At 36.3% G+C, this 15,813-nt stretch overlaps 1 protein-coding gene across 4 annotated transcripts in view; it reads left to right on the top strand.

Moving 5' to 3' along the window:
* LOC138695131 (voltage-dependent calcium channel subunit alpha-2/delta-3-like) overlaps nucleotides 1-15,813 on the top strand; it is a 91,337-nt gene that overhangs the window by 48,554 nt on the left and 26,970 nt on the right. For all 4 annotated transcript variants that reach the window (XM_069819552.1, XM_069819551.1, XM_069819550.1 and 1 more), the window contains 5 exons: nucleotides 142-222; nucleotides 1,887-1,961; nucleotides 8,301-8,405; nucleotides 9,927-10,001; nucleotides 11,720-11,916. In XM_069819552.1, coding sequence (XP_069675653.1) covers nucleotides 142-222; nucleotides 1,887-1,961; nucleotides 8,301-8,405; nucleotides 9,927-10,001; nucleotides 11,720-11,916 — 533 coding nt within the window. The remainder of the gene's footprint in view (nucleotides 1-141; nucleotides 223-1,886; nucleotides 1,962-8,300; nucleotides 8,406-9,926; nucleotides 10,002-11,719; nucleotides 11,917-15,813) is intronic.

Here is a 15,813-nt window from a genome sequence, read left to right as displayed (position 1 = left end):
TTAAACATATGGAATGAAAATGAGCAGATTTCTTAAGTAAGACATTCATGTTAAAATTTGTTGTCCATTTTGTTCCTTTCTTAATGGTATTGAAAACAAATAGGTTGAAGCCTTAATTCTTACTGATGTCTTCATCCTCAGACACGGCTTGCAGAGCTCCTGGGAGTGGCGGGAACTGACGTGCCTATCAAGGATATGGAGAAACTCACGTACAACTACAAGGTAACATGATCACGTTGATCACGTGACTTGATGTCGAAAAGGGAAACAACTCAAGATTTAAAGATTTGAGATACCTGCGTTTTAAATCTTCATGTTGCTTTGAAAAATCAAAGGATCGTCAAAATTACTCCAGATTCTGTTAATGATGTTTTATATATCTGCAAGTTTCAAATTAGTAGGAAAGACTGGAGAAATCTGGGTTTGCAGTGAAACACCTGCCCTTGAGCACAATGAATGAATGAATGAATTGGATTTTTCACAGCAATGTGAAGATTTAAAATTCAGGTTTCTCAAAACTTTAAATTTTGAGTTGTTTCCTTTTGACTGGGCCGCTGGAGTCTGTGTCCTCTCTGCACCCCTTACATATGTAGGCCTACGCATAGTCACATACCGTATGTGCAGGTGAATATTGATATGTGCATAAGACGTTATATGAATAAATTAACAGTTTGTTACGATTGAATGTACGAAAAATGTCGTATTATTTAAGAAAAGTTTAATAGATGCAAAACGAAAGGTATACAACAGTTTTGCTGAACGCCTGAATTATAAAATAGTGGTGGAAGAGCTTGTGGGCATGTAGCAGAGTAGAAGTGGAAACTCATTGAAGACAGCCATTTTATACATTATGAATGATTCACAAATTGCATCTGTACTCAATAAAATTTACTTGTAAAAGAAAATCCCTAGTGAATATAAGAAACTTCAAAAAGCAGTTATATTAGATAGTAAGAAGAACAGTTGGGAGGCCGGAGGGAAAAAGACCTTTGTGGAGGCCGAGACATAGAGGGAAGATAATATATTGTTGTTTTTAATGCCAGGCGTTTGACAATAAAGTCATTTGACCTCTTGCACTCCAATATTTTTCAAAGATATTATCATGGCCAGCCACTGAAGCACAGATTTTGAGGTGTTCCGAATCCATTTCTTGATCTGATATATATGATATATCATGAACTGTAATATACTATACTATGATATATCATAATACTTGTATAATTTAAAATTGTATATTACTAAATGTATAATAACTTATAATCCAATGTAAATATCAAATAGATACTCTAATATAATGCACCTGAGAAACATTTTCTTTAAGTTGTATTAATTTATGGCGTTCATTACCAACATATTTGTCATATTCAGTAGCATGTTGTAAAGAATAATACCGTTGGATATTGAACTTCTTAATCAGTTGGGGTGTTTTATGCCAAATTAAACACTTTGCTAATCCACTGCTCTCTACCAAAAAGAACTCCTCCTACCATGATACATTAAACGCATTGGGAGTAGCGGGACGCTTTAGTGTATGAGCGGAAGCTCCGTCTTCAAAGTTCGCCATCATACTGCAGAGTCACCACTGCACTGACACTGAATGACGTACAGTATGCTTACGTCACAGCGTTCGCAAGACGCGCTCTTTAAAGCACACAGCGCTCATTTCTCAGAATCACGTAATGTGCCCAGCCCTGTGCTAGACTGTGGTATTACTTCATTTTTCAGTAGGTTCAGTTTACTTTGTAAAACAAGTTAATCTCTCCCTCCATGAAGATATTTGTGAATGCAACTTTAGATTTCTGTAATAAGAATTGTATGAAAGATGACTTTCTTAATCTTTGTTTTTGCTAGTGAGATTAACTTGGTGGCTTCTTCTTTTGTTGCAGAGCGGTGTCAATGGTTATGCATTTATTGTGACTAACAACGGCTACATCTTGCTTCATCCGGATCTGAGGCCAGTGGTAAGTTTGCTGACCAGTACCTAATATATTATTGTTCCTTTCAGTTGTCAGTATGAAAGACTGGACAGAGTTCATTGTCATTGTGATCCTGCATTCCATTGAATGTTCATCAGCCAGTTACTGGTGGAGGGAGATTGTTGTAATGCTCTGCTGAATCGAGAGTGTAGTTTGACTGAACTAAAAGAAAATATTTTGACAGAAAAGTATCAGTAGCCTTTTACTTCATCATTAGTATCGGCGGGCGTACTTAGCTCTCAGATTTATTAGGATGTGGTGGAGAGGAGGGACATCCCTCAGCCAGAGTTAAAGAACTATAGCACTGCCTGGTGAACTGAGCTGGACAGTTCCTGGATGTAGAACTGCATTTGGTTGTGGGCGAAATTGGAGGAAGAAATGTTTCGAATTTGTCCGGTTTATTAACTGAATGAATAGTTTACAGAGCATGCTTACAGGCCAGACAATGTTTCAGAAGTTGACGGGTGTGGGTTATCATGGGTAGTTGTGGTTGTTGAGGGGGTTGTTTGGTGTTGACACTATCGGAGTGGTTGCTGTACAGCATATGAGTGAAATGTCGCTTACACATGCGTGCGCTATCCAGGGTGACCAGCTTTTGAAAGTAACAACCCGGGACACTTCTTAGATGCGACATATCAAACACAAATTTTACAAATTGAAATTCAGATAATTGCAACTGCAAATTTATGTTGTTCTGATAGAAGAAATAAGAATGAATATTACATTTTCTCATGATTTTAATGCTAACGTAACCATAGCGACACATGTAACTTACCTTAGCTTAAAACAATAAGTTGATAATTCTTTAATCATGTAATGTTGCTTTAACTAAATTTAGGGAAGCACGGTTCTTTTCATCAGTCCAATAAGGTTGAAAACACGTTCCAGACTTGCATTGTTCTCTGGAAGACTACAAAAAATCAGCAAATAATAAAATGCTGTCCAAAGTAAGAAAGTTTTCTTTATACTTTTATACAATACAATTCCACCTGTCACTCATACTTTTTAAAATTATATTCACTCACATTGCATTTCACGGGGAAATGTACCGCTTTCAAAACATTTTTCACCAGTGCAAGAAAACCGGGACATTTTCGCATCCTGACAATACTGAACTGTTGTTGTAAAACAGGGCATCTGGTCACTGTCACCATGCTCTCCTGTGCCCCTCTGCATTCCTCAGCAGTGGTATTGGGCTTGTTTGATTTGTCTTGGAATGCCCTTTTTCTCCTATGGTTCTCACTTTTGCATTCTCTTAACATTTGAATTTCGAGGCATTTTTAAAGTTCATAAATTTTCATGACTACTTCTTGAAAGCTGAAGGTCCAATTTACCTTAGATCATTTTCTTCTTTCTATTTATTTAGTCAGTCCTGTTGTGCTCGATCGATCAACCCTCTAACAACTGGGTGAGTTCAAATCTCACCGAGTTATGTGAATAAAATGGCCGCCAGAATTCAGTTTTGAAGCATGTTTTGCCCCAGCCATCTTGCTGGCCTCGAGGTCTGTTCACTTCTGCGCAGTTGTGAACTTTTTCGGGACTCTCTTGTCTACATGGTGGTGTACTTTTCGTTTCACTAGGTTTATTTAGTCAGAAGTTAATGTACTGGGAACACCTCCTTTGGATATTGTTACTGAGCAACTGTGCCGATTACAAAGATGTATTTCTACATTAAAAAATAGCAAAAGAATTTGTAGCCGGCACAGCTGAAATGACAATGGCCACTTCACTAAAGCCTGTAAAAAAAGTCTGTGTTGCTGCGTAGATTTATTTGAGGTTTGTAGAACCATGCACGATTGTACTGTATTGTATATTGTATTGTATTTATTAACATTCCATGGTATTCATACATTGCTTACAGCTAGAATATGGAACAAGTCAAAAAACTTAATACTATTATAAAGTCTTAATTTATAGTCACAGTCTAGATAAAATATATAAACAGACGAGATCTACAATATAGTCTACTGGTACAACACAAAGTTTTAGTATCAATTTCATGAAGTGTTATTGAATGTCATGAATTCACCTACAGAATAGAAGGCATGAGAAATTAGGTACTTCTTCAATTTGGCCTTAAATAATCTTATGTTTTGAGTTTCATTTTTTACATCGATAGGGAGACTATTAAAAATTTTCACTGCCATATAACGCACTCCTTTTTGATAGCACGATAGACTTGCCGATGGAGTATGAAAGCCATTTTTTTGACGTGTATTTATGCTATGAACTGTTGAATTAGTTACAAAGTTTTCACGATTACATACAAGGAAGATGATTAATGAAAAGATATACTACAAGCCATGGGCATTATTTGTAGTTTCTTGAAAATAGTCCTACAAGATTCCCTAGATTTGTCACCTACTATTATTCTAATTACTCTTTTTTATAATAGAAATATATTGTTAATATCTGTGGAATTTCCCCAGAATATTATTCCAAAACTCATTACCGAGTGGAAGTATGCAAAGTATATTGTTTTTAAGGTATTGATATTTACTATCTTTTGCATAGATCTAATAGCAAAACAAGCTGAATTTAGTTTGGGGGTAATTTCTTTAATATGATTTTTCCAATTTAACACATTATCGATTTTTCTTTTGTTTATAAATTTAATTTATTAAATTCTGATACCAACTGCAGTTTGCTTGTAATGCAGCATTATTATTTGTTAAATGATAATTTTACTTGCTTCATTTTATAGACCACTTTATTCTTTATGTTTGTACTAGTACAGTACGTTGTCTTTTTCGCTCATAAAATTATCAATTGAAACACTTGGGCAGTTCTCACGGTCTTTCATTTACACACTTGTCACGAATTTCACTTAGAGGTCTGCTTTCTAAACATGATGAGCACCAGTGGCGTATACTGGTTTAAGGGTCTGGGCTACCACTGACCCTATTATTACACAAAATATGTTTTAAAATCCCTATAATAAAATTCCTTACCTATTTATATGTGAATTCCAGACGTCTTGATTGGGACGAAAATACTTGGATGACTTCGTCATTGAAATTACAGTTGGGCCGCTTGCGAAGTTTCTGTAGAAATGACTTTTCAATGGACATCAGTGCCAAGCCGGATAAACGTTCTTGTGTATGAGTTGATCTACAGTAGGATTTTATTCTCTTCAACGCAGAAAATGTTCTTTCTGCCGATGCTGACGTAGCTGGTATTGTCACAATTAATGTTGCCAATTTAAGGACTTCAGGAATAACTTGGTTCAGCTGGTTTTCATATATGGCAGATAATATTTCATGGATAGGTTTGTTCGAAAAATCAAAGACTTCTGCTGAATATATTACACTTAATTCATTTTTCAAACGTACTTGATCAAAGTGACTGTTATAGGACTGAAATAATTTGTTTAGTGCCTCATTCGGGAAGTTTTCTCTATAAGCAGAACAATTTTGAGAATCTAGAAGATGTGTGAACTGAAGCTTTCCATAATCAGAAAATCTGTCAGTAATTTCCATGTGCATACGATCTAGTATGCTGTAGTACAGCTGCCTGTATTTCAATTCATCATCTCCTTTTCTTCGCTTTAATGGTGGTTCCATTGTATTGTCTGAAGAATTTTCATTTTCCATATTACTCCATATGGACGGAAACCCACTACGTCTGAACTCGGATATAGTATTTTTTAACTTTGATACCTCTTGCAAGCAGTATGCTGTGTCTAGACTTTTTGTCTGAAGAATATTGTAGAGCACATCTGTATGTGCGAACACTCTAGCATAGACTTCAAGAAGAAATGTATTCTGAAACTGTGTGAAAAAATACAAATATCCTTGAGCCTGCACAATTACATCATCATCCCAGTTTTCTTCAGAGTCATTACAAATGATATTTTCAAAGAAAGCAGTCAGTTGTTCTCTGTATTTCTTTACTGTACAGTATTTACAAGCCGAGATGTAAAATCCATGTAGTTGGTGCTACTTTTGGGAGTTTCTTTTTCATAAATTCCTTGAGTTTTTCTGATCTTTTAGGAGATGATGAGAAAAATGCAGCCAAACCCGACAGTGTTTTGAAAAAAATGCGGCATTCTGGAATGGTTGAAGTAGTTTGTCGCAAAACTAAATTGAGAACATGGCTGTAACAATGGACAAATAGTGCTTGAGGATACTTTTCTTGAACTTTTGTTTTTAAGCCATTAATATTTCCCGCCATAACTGAAGCACCATCGTATGTCTGTGCAATTAACTTATTGCCGACATTGTATTCTGCTATAACACCTTCCACATGCTGAAACAAAGCAGCAGCAGTTTTGCCCGAACTGACATTTGTGAATCCCATAAACCGTTCTTGAACATTGGCAGTACTGTCGACGTATCTTAAAACAGTGGACAGTTGACTCTGATTAGAGCAGTCACTTGTTTCATCAACAACAATGGCCACAAAAGGTGCTTCTTCTATTTCAGATTTTATGTTCTTTATCATAACCCCACTTATAGCAAATATTAAGTCATTCTGAATTGCGGGAGAAGTACCACGAAATACTGTTGAACTCTCAAGATGATTGGCCAGTAAATGGTCAAATTCACTTAAGGAACTTAAATATTCAATATAATTTCCTCTATTGTCTGATTCCACACTCTCATTATGACCCCGAAAAGCCAATTCTTGTTTTCCTAGAAAGCAGACTGCGTTAATAAGACGCAGTAAAATCTCCCGATTTTTTTTCACAAGAGCATTGTGTTGGTTGATGTGTAGAGCTTTTTGCTTATCTAGCTGTAAATCAATTCTTGTCTTCCCAAAGTTTGCAAAGTTCATGCTACTATAAATATGAGCTTTTGATTTGTCATGTTTTAGGACTGCCGTTCGAAGGGAGTTCATATTAGAAAACCCCTCTTTTGACCACACATTAGTTTCGCGGCTAAATAACAAACATGGCCAGCAAAATAGTTTAGACAGTTTAGAACTGCCACACAACCAATTCTACTTACCATATGATGTTGAAGTGAAATGGCGTGTGTACTCTTGCTGTTTTTCTTTTACGCCCATGGACAAATTTAACTCAGGAGTTGGTCTTTCCATTTTCACAATTTCAACTTTCTCGTTGTATGTACGACGGTTAAAAGGCACTTTTAATAAACCTTCTATTACACAGTCATTTTCAACACAAACCTCTCCAGAAATTTGTTCTGCCATATTTTTCACAATATCACTTAATTGGGAAATTAAAAACTTAATAATTCACAATTAATATAACTCTTAGACACTTGAACAAATCACAAATTTAAAATACTGCACTGCAAGAACACAATCACATTGATGAGCTAGCGTACTAAGCGTAATGTTGCTTTGCGCCTGTGAAGAAACCGATCATGAGAGCGGCAACTCACCCGGCCTACACTAGTACACTGCACGATGGAAACAGAGGGGAGCGGGGGACGGACAGTTGTGCGACAGGACAGCGTTAGCGTAACAGTCACAGGCTACCCCTTGTAGCAGCGGTTTCTCCAGTGATGCCGCCTTGACAACTTGTTTCTTTTCGAGAGCAGAGAGCGCATATAAATCCAACAATTACTTTAATTTTAACTACTGTGGTAAAACTAATACGGTAATATAAAATTATTACATTATGTTATATTATAAACTTTTTCTTTTGTAATTTCCTTGGGCTACCGCCGGTAGCCTCGGTAGTCCGCAAAATACGCCCGTGATGAGCACTGCAACATCGTTCTGCTTCGCAGCAGGAACATTGAACAACGATGATGATCCTAATAAACCATTCCACATTCTTGAACATTCGCCTGCAATATAAAGAACACATTACATTACCTACCAATACCGATATTTACATACGTGGATTGAGGGAAATCCCCAAGAAGTAATCCAAAGCAAATGGAAATTCGAACCGCATCAGTTGAAAACAGTGAAGTTATTTTCTACGATATTTAAACATGCATAGGTACAGTACCTGATTTGTCAGAAGACATGAACCACTTCTTTAGTGCTTGAAGGACTGAATTTTGTTTCGAACGTTTTAAGTTTCAGGGTACTGCTCCAAGTCGTTCCACCTCCATCACCTAATAACGACTTCTCCAGCTACTCAGTTTCTGTAGTCCTCCCTGATCACCTTGACTGTTTTTTCTTGCTCGCACGTTTCGTTCAGAAGAGCTACAATTTCTGACGGCCAAGTACCTACGACAAATATCCCTTAGAAGTTGCTATGTTCCCCAGAAGCTAACCAGCGCGAGAACTTGATCACACGGTTTCTAAAACAGTCAAAACCTATAACGTGCACTCCACAGAAATCTGGAATTTGTTTACTTGTAATTATTACTAATATTCTGTCACATTGTCTGTCTGTGGCAGTTCCGAGGTGTGCTGAAGGAGAACTACAACAGCGTGGACTTAACTGAGGTGGAGCTCCTGGACGACACGCGAGGGCCACGAGAGCTGAGTCCTGAGATCATTGAGGTCAGTGCGTGCCAACAAGGGAGATCAGTTTGGTAAATACAATAACTATAAATAATTACGTTATTTATGTTCAGGTAAGGTACTTGTCTACACAAAACTTCGCGAATTTTATTTATTAATTTGCAAGAAATAAGTGCTAAAATGTTTTTGAAAGATGCATATGGTAGCTATTGGAGTATTCTGATGCCAAGTGTTTAGGTGCAACAAATCAGACATGCAGTACTGAGACGTCGCAAAGTGGTAAGTTAGCTTAATACATTTGTACCAGCCACCAGCGTGGCTCAGCCGGTTAAGGCACTTGCCTGCCGGTCTGAAGTTGCGCTCGGGTGCGGGTTCGATCCCCGCTTGGGCTGATTACCTGGTTGGGTTTTTTCCGAGGTTTTCCCCAACCGTAAGGTGAATTCCAGGTAATCTATGGCGAATCCTCGGCCTTATCTCGCCAAATACCATCTTGCTATCACCAATCTCTTCGACGCTAAATAACCTCGTAGTTGATACAGCGTCGTTAAATAACCGACTAAAAAAACATTTTTACCAATTCTCGATAGAATATATAGGCCTAACAGAGACAGATACAGAGGAACATGATGCAGATGATTGTCTGACAGTGTTAGCACAGTCTAGTATATACAGTCATGAAGGTTGAATTGTGAGGGTGCTATGAACAATAGACTGTGCTGGTACTATTTCGCATTGTCTGTAATGAGGCGATATTAGCGATCCTAGTGGTGAGCAACTATTTATGGATGCATATTTATTACGTATTGAGCGTCGTGACTGTATATACTAGACTGTGGTGTTAGTGTGCAACTGTAGAGAAAGAAGATACAGTACCTATGCTACCTTGCTGCAAAAATATTGGAGTGCAAGGAGACTAATGGCTTCGTTGCCAGATGTCTACGCATTGGACGACACACACGCACATACATGACAGTAGTAATAATAATAATAATAATAATAATAATAATAATAATAATAATAATAATAATAATAATAAAAATAATAATAATAATAATAATAATAATAATAATAATAATAGTAGTAGTAATAATAATAATAATAATAATAATAATAATAAGAGTAGTAGTAATAATAGTAATAATAATAATAATAATAATAATAATAATAATAATAATAATAATAATAATAATAACAACAACAACAACAGCAATAATGGAACACATTGAAAAATTAAATATCGAATGATGAATAATCGGTAGAATGGAGAAAAATTTTCTTTGGCATCAGGACTCGAACCCATGTTTCCAGCTTTACATGCTAACGGTTATCCACTAAGCCACACTGGATTGAAGTCCCAATGCCGAATCAAATCCCTCTTGTTTTTAAATTCTACCTACTGTGTTCCCCTTTGTTGATATATATATATATATATATATATATATATATATATATATATATATATATATATATATATATATATATATATATAAGGGTTTTCAACCTTTTAAATGCTACTTTGTTAATCTAACAAGAAACTTCAATAAAATTATTCCTTTTCAGCTGAGGAATGCCATGGTGAACCATTCTGAGGGGAAGATGCTGAACCTTAAAATGAAGTTTCATTACGATGACATCGTGAGTATACTTTGTGTAATCATGGGATAAAAAATAACAGAAGATAAAATAAGCAAAGCATTGCTTGTTAGAGTTGAAAGAATGGCCTGAAACATTTTCAGCAATTCTGTTGTGATACAAAAGTGCTTAAAAAGTCTACCCATATTGGTGAGATGTTAATATAATGACCATCAGGCCTTCAGTTTGTGGAGTCTCATTACGCAATAGTTCTAAACAATGAGTCTTCAGACAAAAAGAAATAGTGGCAGTTCTTAGGAAATGTCACCAGTAGCAGTTTACATATTCCTCTATAAGTTTTCCTGTTTATATAATGTGTGAGTGTCTATGTACTGTTTCTTAATGTGTAACACATCGTCTACCGGCACCAATAGCCTTTTCCATTCTTGTGTATTGTATCACTGGTCCTCTCCTAGATTTAATATCTTCATAGCCGTTTGTACGTTATCCATTGGTGCCTCTGGAGTAAGTGTAGGAGTGACTCTCCAAGAAAAGGGATTTTCTTTCTCAAAATGAGCAAATTTCACTCCAAACTGCAATCTATTGTTAAATTACCGAGCATTCTTTCATAACACTACTGGTAACAACAATGCATACATTTTAATTACTACAATTAGGATTAGAACTCACCTCATTGTTTGTAAATCAGATCAGTTTTTCTGGTCTTCATTTTATGATGTTTTCGTAGAAGGAAAGAGTTTTCATTAATTCGCTATTTGACACCAAATTTCAACTTTTCAACAATCGAACGCACCCACACAACAGGCAGCGAAGGTCGAGATGATGCAGAGATCTAGTAGGCTCTGAGGATGGTGTGAAGAAACACCGAAACATCTGTAAGCCGCACATGCTTACACAATTAACACGAGTAAGATCGCCATTTAATAAATTATTTTTAATCAATTATTTCTATTTTATTTTTTTTAGTGACTCAGCGATTCAAATGCTTCAGTGAAAATTTCCACCAACGTTATCTTTTCAAGTTGTTACAATTCTTCCCCTTATACTCTTTCTTTTAGATATCCAGTCTAAAACACTTTCTGGTATCCTGTATTCTTGCATATGTGTCCATAACATTCTAATTTTATAAAATCTAATAAAGAATTTTGAACATCTATTTCTTGTCTAATTATCTCTTTTCTGATTGTACACAATCTCGAATATCTCGTCGATGGTCTCATGAAATCCATTTTTGTTGATATTAATTTCAGATAATAATATTGTGATATAATTGCCAGCTTTCAGATGCGTCTGTTGTGTTTGGAACTGTCGATTTATAAATTTCAATCTTGGTGTTCTTCGTTGTATACAGAGGATAGGATCGCAACAGGAATGAAGACGTGTTAAAAGAGTTTCAGTTCGAACTTGTAATTGAATACAAAGGAAAATAAAGAGAAAACTGGACAACCAAAGAATCCCTCTGCTACAGACCCCATGGAAAAAGTTCAGTTGAATACCAGCTAAAAGATGGATTGAGTCTGTAACAGGCCTTTGGTTCTAGCACATGTTTGAATGATGATGATGATGATGATGATGATGATGATGATGATGATGATGATGATGATGATGATATAGTTTCTTGTATATAAGGTTTTACTTTCCTGACATCTCAAATGCATCACTGTGTGTTTTTATCCTGTTTAACATTGCTGTTGCTGATCTCTGTGGTTAATAATGGAGGTATTGACATGCTTTGCTGCTGCGTGGTCGCTCTGTTGCAGCGAAGAGTGGCTGTGGAGGAGAAGAACTACTACTACGCTCCACTGAAGGGGACGCCGTTCACCATGGGTCTGTCGCTCCCCGCCAAGTACGGCATGCAACACATCAGAGCTGGAGACGAGGTGCAGAAGAGCAGGCATAAGAAGATACCCATTATCAACTATTTGAAGGGCAGTGGCTGGAAAATACATCCAGAATGGTGAGGAGACAAAATTATAACTATCTAGAGTTTCCATTTTTTTTTATATATTTCTATTGGAGGAAACTGATGTTGAACTATCATAGGAGCTATGACATCATCTGAACTAGAGTGGAGAATTGTTTGATGAACCAAGAACGTGAGTCTCGACTATCTCTGAATTACTAAAATATGGAGTTAAGGGCCCACGTTACTAAGTTTTGGTCAATTTTGGTCATTTTCTTCATTTTTTAATATGATAGCCTACCAAAAAATCTAGGTTTTTTTAGGAATACTGTAATGAAGATATATTTATTCTAGAAGTTAGGAATTCAGTTTATCCAATGTAAGTGGTTGCTATATTCAGAATGCATATTATAAACTTTAACCCTACGTTAGTTGTATGTGGAATTTTGTTCCGCACAATAATAATCAGACAAAATTGCCGTAATAATTAAAGTAACATGATTATTATTACTATTTAATACGAGAAAAATTCGTACCGGCACCGGGAATCGAACCCAGGACCTCTCAGCTCTGTGCGCTGAGCACTCTTTCCAACTGAGCTATGCTGGGACACGATCCACGGTGCCGGCCAAACCCCTCTCATAATGCTTTTACGGCCTGACTACCTGCATTTGAGACGATACAAGTCATATATGCAGGAGTGCATATTTAAATGGCTTTGTCCCGGCATAGCTCAGTTGGAAAGAGCGCTCAGCGCACAGAGCTGAGAGGTCCTGGGTTCGATTCCCGGTTCCGGTACGAATTTTTCTCGTCTTATATAGTAATAATACATATTGGCTACTTCATAGTAGCCGTGTAATATTCAATGAGGTGGGCGAGAGCTCATACAAATGAATATGTGATGTAACATGATTATATTTTTTATTATTGGCTGAAATATTAGTCTCTCCTATTCATGTTGTTTTGAGTGATGTTCATGGAAAATTATATAACTGTTCACACCAACGATATTCATCATAGCAAACAGGAGAGGTAATGGTGGCCATCTGTTAATTTTTCTGCCTACAGAATATGTCTCTTTCATTTCATCCATCGTGTCTATGGCTCCGTTAGTGATGTAGAATGATGTCGTTTCAGGTTTTCTTGCTTCTCAAGTAGATTAATCAATTTCATGACAAAAATGCATGCAAGAGATCAGATTCACTAGCCAGTTTTTCGGTACTTTAAAGGAGAGTCATATTTTCACCGAAACCAGAGAGACAACTGCATCGTTTTCCTTCGCTAAATATAGTGGGTATTTCTCTCTTATTCTTCCTCAGAGTGGCCATTAGAGATAGTCTGTGATGTCTCTGTATTTCGTCAGCCAGTGGTATGGAATTGAACCAGTTGGCGATATACGAGTAGATTCTACTAATCTCAATTATCTTTTTGAAATGGTTCATCCGGTTGCTGTCCTGCATATACTTCGATGTTGACGACATAAAAAATCCTGGCACCACACAAGGCAAAATATCTTTATGTCATACTTCGTCTTCATGTAGACCCGGAAACTGCAGCGTCCTCGAAAGAGCTCGAGCACCTCATCAGTGGCAGTACACCCGCCAACAGGGTAGCAGTCTTTACAACGTGAGTTAGTTGAATTCTTAAAAAATCTCCTGAAGACGTGCCAACTTGTCGACGTTTTTCCTCGTCTCTGTTTGTCTTATCAAAACGAGTCCGCAAGATATAAAAGTCGCAGCAAGACCTTTACTTCTGTAATATTTGTTCTTTGGACATCCCTTTCTCTACTAAAAGCATCAACCCACTGGTTAGTAAATTCAGTAATTCTCTCCAACATACCGGTCAAAACCCCAACAATCAATCGGTGTCTTGGCTCCTGCTGCATGTCCCTTTACTCCGGTAAATGATTCAAAATATTTTGACGTGGAGCATGTGTGTACCATCCTTTGCTAGCAGACATGTACCTGTGCTGTTGTAGGTTATCTGATCCAGCTGCGGTAAATTGTCGTATTCATCAGCTGATTCCCCACTGCCAGAGTTATGGTCACTAAAATCGACTTCATCTTCTATAATGCTTCATTGGCCCTCTTCATAATCTCCAACAAGAAGTTGTAAATTATTGCTCCTCTCTTTCATAATCATCCATCTTCGAGATGTTAGACAGAAATCTATATAAATAAGTGTTATAAACTCTTATAAAAATCTTATGCCTGAAAGTTTATTTCACACCAAACAATGTACAGATAAACCACTGAGAACATCTTTCAGGCTTACAGTTGGGACAAGACTGACGCTGTATTGTTGTGAAATAAAAGGATTCAGGTATGCAGGGTTGTGAATGAAAAAATGCCAGGATATATAGATAATCCATTTAGAGTTATTATTGCATATACATAAATATAGGCTATGTTTGTATATTTATATACATACATATATACATCAAATTTATAAAACATTCAGTAGACCCATATATGCTAACTATTATTGTTCGCGAAATGCAACAATGATATAAAACGGATTGTATTGTATGTGACATTTAAAAATCTCGATGCATGTCGAAATTACGCCAACGAAATGGGCAACTTTATTTAGTCGCGCGTGGAATTCTTCTCCACAAATTACACTTTTGAAACAAAATATCCAGTGCTCCTTAACACTTGGGAACAGAATGAAAATTTGTATTGTAGCGTAAAAGTGAACGATAAAAAGTAGCTAGACAAGAAATCAATGCTGGGTAACTTTCGGTGTTGGACCCTGGACTCATTTCACTGGCATTATCACCTTCATCTCATTCAGACGCTAAATAACCTGAGATATTGATAAAGCGTCGTAAAATAACTTAAGCTTACTAAAATAAAAAAAAAACAAGAAATCAAAATATTACGGTTGAAGACAACGGAAATATTAATGGAAATAGTTTAATACGGAACAGAATTCCGCACATGACTAAAGCAGGATTAAAGTGAATTTACCAAAAATCAGAGTTTTTACGTTTTAACTTGCCAGAAATAAAATATCTCCTGAATGGCTACACCAAGAGTAATGAAACTTTGCATACATCGGCCTATTCACAACAGATCTGTGTATGAAATGCTGCATTCATTTACATATACGATTATTATTAAAAGAGCTGTGATTTTTTAAAGAAAAAATAAATAGAATAAAATACATTTTCAAATTATTAGGCCTATTATCACCATTTAATTAGAGAAAAATTCGTTCCGGCACCGGGAATCGAACCCGGGACCTCTCAGCTCTACGCGCTGAGCGCTCTTGCCAACTGAGCTATGCCAGGACACGATCCACGGTACCGGCCGAACTTCTCTCTTAATGTTTTTACGGCCTTACTACCTGCACTTTAGACAATGTAAGTCATACATGCCGGAACAAATTTTTCTCGAATTAAATGGTGATAATATACATTGGCTACTTCATAGTAGTCGTGTAATATTCAATGAGGTAGGCGAGACCTCATATATAATGAATATGTGATGTATTAGGCCTATTTTTTTTTTTTTTTACTAATGAAGTAAATTAACCAGGAATGAACCAATGCACCATTTCATTATAGGAAGTCTTAGTTTCATATTAAACTTTTAGGAATTGATTAGGCCTATCTTCATGTGAGACCCAGATAAATGTTTACTAAAAATAGAAATTATTTTGAAATGCAATTTTTTTTTCTGAGCATATTTTTCAACATAAAAATTTGATACAAATTGTGCACATGTATTTTTTTAAACAATATCTAACTGATGTAAAATTTTTAAAAAGCTATGATGGAAATTGTAGAAATTAAAGAACAAGCTCGTTGCCTTAAGAATAGCGTTAACAACACCTAATGGAATGTATTACTAGGAAGATCCTTTGACCTGTTATCCATTTTGAGGTTATCACTATTGGTGATCCTGTCTATTGAAGGCCACTTGGTTTCGAAATTAGATTATTTCT

The sequence above is a fragment of the Periplaneta americana genome, chromosome 2 (assembly GCF_040183065.1).
Source record: "Periplaneta americana isolate PAMFEO1 chromosome 2, P.americana_PAMFEO1_priV1, whole genome shotgun sequence".
Taxonomy (NCBI): domain Eukaryota; kingdom Metazoa; phylum Arthropoda; class Insecta; order Blattodea; family Blattidae; genus Periplaneta; species Periplaneta americana.
This window is presented reverse-complemented; position numbering and strand designations above follow the sequence as displayed.